The sequence below is a fragment of the Teleopsis dalmanni genome, unplaced genomic scaffold (genome assembly GCF_002237135.1).
Source record: "Teleopsis dalmanni isolate 2A unplaced genomic scaffold, ASM223713v2 unscaffolded_contig_2195, whole genome shotgun sequence".
Taxonomy (NCBI): domain Eukaryota; kingdom Metazoa; phylum Arthropoda; class Insecta; order Diptera; family Diopsidae; genus Teleopsis; species Teleopsis dalmanni.
Genome location: NW_024033577.1, coordinates 1 through 5987, shown reverse-complemented (window position 1 = coordinate 5987; position 5987 = coordinate 1). Strand labels below are relative to the sequence as shown.

Below are 5987 nucleotides of genomic sequence, written 5' to 3'. Positions count from 1 at the left end.
ACAATTATAATGGGTATAATTTTAGATAAACAAAATATTATTATATATATATTATAAGAATTATATTATTAAATTATAATGGTTACAATTCAGATAAACAAAATATTATTTTCCAAGGATCGGAGAAATTTATGATTTCCGCGCGTGACTATTCCGTAGGGGTGGACTTATGTCACCTCAGTATATGAATTATACATAAGATCAGTTGCTGTCAAAGATGACGATGTTTCGGCGACTGGCTCTGGCTTGTTTGTTATGAAGACTCCTGTCTTTGTACTAAGGGATGTGATAATTTGGCTGAATGATCAAAGAGAAAATTAAATGAAAATTAGTTTCCTACTTTGATCGAATTGACCAGGTTAGGCTGATTAAGCCTGTAAACTAAGATTATCCTGATTTGATCGAATTGACCAGATTAGGCTGATTAAGCCTGTGAACTAAGATTTTCCTGATTTGATCGAACTTGACCAGATTAGGCTGATTAAGCCTGTAAACTAAGATTATCCTGATTTGATCGAACTTGACCAGATTAGGCTGATTAAGCCTGTAAACTAAGATTTTCCTGATTTGATCGAACTTGACCAGATTAGGCTGATTAAGCCTGTGAACTAAGATTTTCCTGATTTGATCGAATTGACCAGTTGAACTTGTTTATCGTTTGATCTCCAAGACGCAAGTTGTTCGCTTTGTGAAATTCGCGTTCTTATATACTGATTTGACCGGAGCTTTTTGGTGTAGCGTACCGGTAAACTTCGCTGTTCGTGTTGATTTTTTGTGCTTTTCGTGTCTTTCTTGTGTATTTTGTGTATTGTCGTGTTCTTCGTGTTATTTGCATTTTTGCGCACTTTTCTTCGCCTTCCTTTGTTTTCGCCGCGATTACGTTTTGGCTACTTCGTGTTTATATTTTTTTTTAAAAAACAAAATATATAAAAATAATATAAAAATATATTTATAATTAAAATAAATATAATATGTGTCAAAATATAAGTGAGTGTTTTAATACATGTGGTAAATAGAATTTTAATGCTACTGCATAAAATTAGTGCTGGTGTAATTGGGACTTGTAGTTTGTTTCCTCCGTCGGTGGTTTGTTTATGTTTATAAAAAAATATAATTTAGTAACGCAGTGATTTTGTTTTTTTTTTTTTTTATTTCTTTTGTGTAAAATAAAAATAACATAAACTAAAAATCAGAAGTATTGCTTGTGATATGTTTTTTTGTTTATCGTAAAAAAACGTAACCAGCGAGTGTTGTTGGTTGATTCTATATATTTGTTTATTATTTTTTTTTCCTATTATCAAAGGTTTATTAAATAATAGTGCAAAAGATTTATGTTTATTAAATAAATGTGTTGTTTATTGTTTAGTAAATGTTCAATGTATGTTTTAAATTAAAATATGTAAAAAATTCCAAATTCATTCATAAAATTCACTTTTTGTTTATTGCTTCTTCTTTAGGTTTGTGCGGTTTACGGATCAATGCCCGCGGTTCATCTGGCTAGTGGCTCACAGGTAATGTCTGTACACTTAAGTGACCAAATATATATTAATATATTTCTTATTTTTCAGGTATTTACGATGTTATATTTTGGTGGGTGAGTGCTGGTGTTGGTTTTTATGCTGACGGTCTGACGTCAGATTTGTATTTAAGTATATGTATGGTTGAAATTGTTGTATGGAATTTCAGCCTTTACAATCTCTCTGATGTAGAGTCAGTGAAAGAAACAAAAGGAACAGAAAATTATTTTGCGTGCATCATTCAAGTTGTGAACAATTTTGCGATCAGTATATACAATGTACGCGTTAAAATGTTATTAAATTCACACGTTTGTTAATTTGAATAAAAAATATATTAAATAAAAATATAATATAAATAATATATAATAAATATAAATAATGTTAAGTGTCGTGCAATAGAAAATTTACAAGTTGCTAAAAAATTTTCTGCAAACTGGCGTCATAGCCGTGCATGTCGGCACACGTTTAGTTAATGTACATCAATACATATATTGCATACAAATTTCTTTTTGTTTGCTTGATTAAAAACATATTTATAATATTTGTAAAGCTATTTGTATATGTAGAACTTTTAATATTATGTGTTTCGAATATAATACTTTATTTTATCAAATTATCACAAAATTAAAAAATTAACATGAATAACTCTTATTCGAATGAATGCTTGTTTTCCGAAAATATTGATATTTTGGAAGTAAGCCCTGAAATATCATTATTATTTGAAAAATGGGAGCTATCGTCTGGTGCTATATGTAGACTTGTGAATTTAAAAATAATTAGTATCGATATTTTTAAAATGATGCATTCTCATGATATCGATGAAATTTTTAATGACGAACAACTATTGGTTGATAAAATAAGGTTTAGACACGGACTTTCACTGTGGCGTTTCGAAAATAATGTAAGTTATTTTTATAATTTCGTACAATATAATATATTAGTATTTTAATTTCAGCTTGATCCAATCATTTGTTGCCCAAATTTTCAAGAATCTCAATATAATAACAGAAAAACGCTACCATTAAATATAATTAATGAAAGCTGTAATGTTCCAGTTATCCAATCTAATATAGATATAAAAAGTATTCTTATTAACACTGTGGCCGGTAAAGATATTATTGAAAAATATAACACTACAAAATATTTAAGTGATACTGATCAAAATGCTATTGTCAAAATAATAGCTGACCATTTTATATTAAATACTATAAAAATGGATCCAAAAGTAATGATAAAAATTGCTCAGTCTATTACATACTTGTTTCCAACAGAAAATGCATTGACATATTTCGTTCCACGTACCAGTAAAAAAAACCCATCTGGTAAATTATATGATAGATATTGCAACTGTTTGTATAAGCGAAAAACTCTACCCGATGATCATGTCAAGAAAATCAAAATTAATGTTGAAGCTGAAATTTCTGCAGAAAATGGTGATGTTGAATTTGAGAAGAGAAAAAAATGGCTTTATTGGAACACACCAAATGATATAATGACTCCGTGGAAGGAGACTTCAGTTAAACGAATGAAGGAGCATAAAGAATCAATACAGCAGTTTCTTGATCAATGGCCGAGATACGGCGATTGTAATGGTCACGAGTTAATTGATATTGACTTTTCAACCCTCTATCCTGGCAAAGAAATGATAATGTTTGAAAAAATAGAGGACTTGGTGCAGAAAGTGACTAAACTATTTTTTCCGTCGTCTATAAAAGATAAACTAAATCAGCAATATTTTGAAAAAATGAAAGTAGCAAGTGATATAAGTATGGAGTAATATTATATATCTGATATTTTTTAAAATAACGAATATTTTTCTAGATTGCAAGCACTTTTATTTTTTCAACTTACTACATGCTATTATTTTACCTCCACGGATCAGTAAAATAAGTAAGCCATCTATAACGGACGCGCAAGAAGATATGATAACACATATTTTTAATATTAATAATTATCAACAAAAAGTGGATGAACTCAAGGAGTTAGCCTTAAGAGAAGGACTAACGTTTCAGCCGAAGGTTTTTGTTGTTGGTAATTCTCCAGAAACTTTAAAAGAATTTTATGTGAATTTAAATAATATTCTGTATAAAGTAGGAAGTGTACTTAATGCATTAGATTTAGTTATGAAAATATGTTTTGTATTTAATTTAGATTTTTCATTTAAAAGCAAATATGTGTGGATCTTTTTACAGATGTGTGTTTACGAAATACCTTCAAAAGAAAAAATTTCAAAAATTGAAAATATTCTATGTAAACTTAGACATGCCATTTGAAAGTTTTAAAGAAAAATCCACACATATTTGCTTTATTTGTAAAACTATTTTTAGCTTGTCGCATTATTTAATAACTCACTTAAAAAGTATTCATAAAGTACCTACAACCTACAAGTATATATGTCTTTACGACAAATGTAATAAACATTTTCAAAATTTGTATAAGTTTAGGAATCATATTCGAAGACATGATGTCAATTCACCTCTTGATATAAGTTGTATTTCATTGCCAAAAACTTTAAGAACTAATGAACTTGAAAGCCTAGCTAAAAATTCAATAAATAATGAAGAAGAGGATATTCAAGATGACAGTATCGTAAATAATGTGAAGTCTATTTCACCAGGTAACTATACTATTGACATCGTTCAAATTAAAAAATTAATAGAAATGGATATATTAAGATTTGCTTTAAAATTGCACTCAAAAATCAACTTCAATCGAAAAGACATTCCTGAATTTCAAACGTTTATTGTGGAGCATATAATTGAACCGATATTAAAGGGTTTTGAGATTTTTCACCAATTTATTCAACATGAAAAAAGGGAACTATTTAATGAATTAATGTTATATTCTAGAAATCCTTTTAAGGATATATTCTCTGAATTCATGTTAATAAAAAAGTTAGAAACATTAAATTTATACAAGCACCCCAAGTTATTTACAATATCTAAACAATTAGATGAAGTTGTTGTTCGTGGTTATCCAACATTAAAAGAAAATATAATTGAAGGTTGCCTTTGTAATATAAAACATCAACTTAAAAAGTTTTTTGAATCACCAAATGTTTTGAAGGCGACTTTACAAAATATTGAAAGTATCAAATCGTGTAATAGGCTTATACGGCGTTTACATTGACCGAAAATGGCTCATTTTGAATGAGCCATTTGAAAGTGTTTACATTCGTTCTATTTCATTTGTTCTCATTTCAACAGCTGATTTTTCAACTTGCATGTTGATTTGATTTTTGGCCTGTGCCAAAAAAATGTTGCATGAAGGTTAAATATGCCTCCAAACCTTACATTAGAAACTTAAAACATATTTTTAACTTCGATTAATTACTTTTTGGGAAGTAAAAGTTCTAAAAAGCAGTGCATCGTTTTCAAGAAAATGCAACCACCAAACATTTGTTTACCTTTTTTTGTAAATATGTTAAAAAAAGCTTTTTCAAACTGTCAAAATGCCATGAAGAGCTTTCATTTAGGGTATGTTCAATGGATTCCTTTGCATTTGGAACGTATGTGGAATGCATTCGAACGTCATTCATACAGAATGTGAGAAAATAGCTCATTTTTGTGCTTGAAATTTTATATGCAAGAATGAGCCATTCGATACTCATTTTCGATTTTTGACCAAAATGAGCCATTTTCGGCCAATGTAAACGCCGTATTATTCACTTTATAAATGGAAATCTATGGAAAAGTAAAATTAGTCAATTTAATAATGAAATGTTTCCATTATTTCTTTATTTTGATTCTTTTCAAATAAATAACCCTCTTGGGGGCCATCAGTATTCAGTTTGTGGTATATATTTTTCAGTTCCAGTAATTCCACAAAACCAGTTATCTCATCAAAGCACCATTTTTGTTGCGGGTTTTGTTAACGCAAAAGATTTATCACACTTTGGTAATCACCAAACTCTCAAATACCTTATTGATGCCATTAAAGATCTAAGTACAAATGGAATTGACATTAGCATAGATGGAACCATTACCACTATTTACTTTTGTATAGGTCAAATTTTAGGGGATAACTTAGGTTTAAACGAAGTTTTAGGTTTTAATTCAGGTTTTAATAGTAAATATTTTTGTAGATTTTGTTCAGCTTCAAAAGAACACTGTCAAACAACATTTGTCGAAATTGAAAAAAATATTCGCAATAAAAGCAGGTATAGATCAGAAATAGAAAACCTTCAAATGAATGGGGAAGAAATATCTGCCGTTAGAGAAGACTCTATATGGAATACAGTTCCTTCTTTCATGTTACTGACAACAAAATGTGCGATATTATGCACGATATATTTCTTGGAGTCGCAAAATATAATATACATAAAATCTTAAATTATTTCATATACGAAAAGAAGTTTTTTACTTTGGAATCTTTTAATTATAGGAAACAAATGTTTGAATATGGGCTAACAAACACGAGAAATATAAGTCCACCATTTACAAAAATGCAACTAAAAAATTGTAATATAAA

General features: G+C 28.9%; 1 protein-coding gene across 1 annotated transcript; it reads left to right on the top strand.

The window, feature by feature from the left end:
* Positions 1-2154: 2154 nt before the first annotated feature.
* LOC119664551 lies at positions 2155-4134 on the top strand (the record flags this gene model as incomplete). Its single annotated transcript, XM_038074022.1, has 4 exons — positions 2155-2418; positions 2473-3283; positions 3339-3711; positions 3962-4134. Coding segments are annotated over exons 1-4 (1621 nt in total), but the record flags the coding sequence as incomplete, so codon positions are not given.
* Between the last annotated feature and the right edge of the window lie 1853 nt (positions 4135-5987).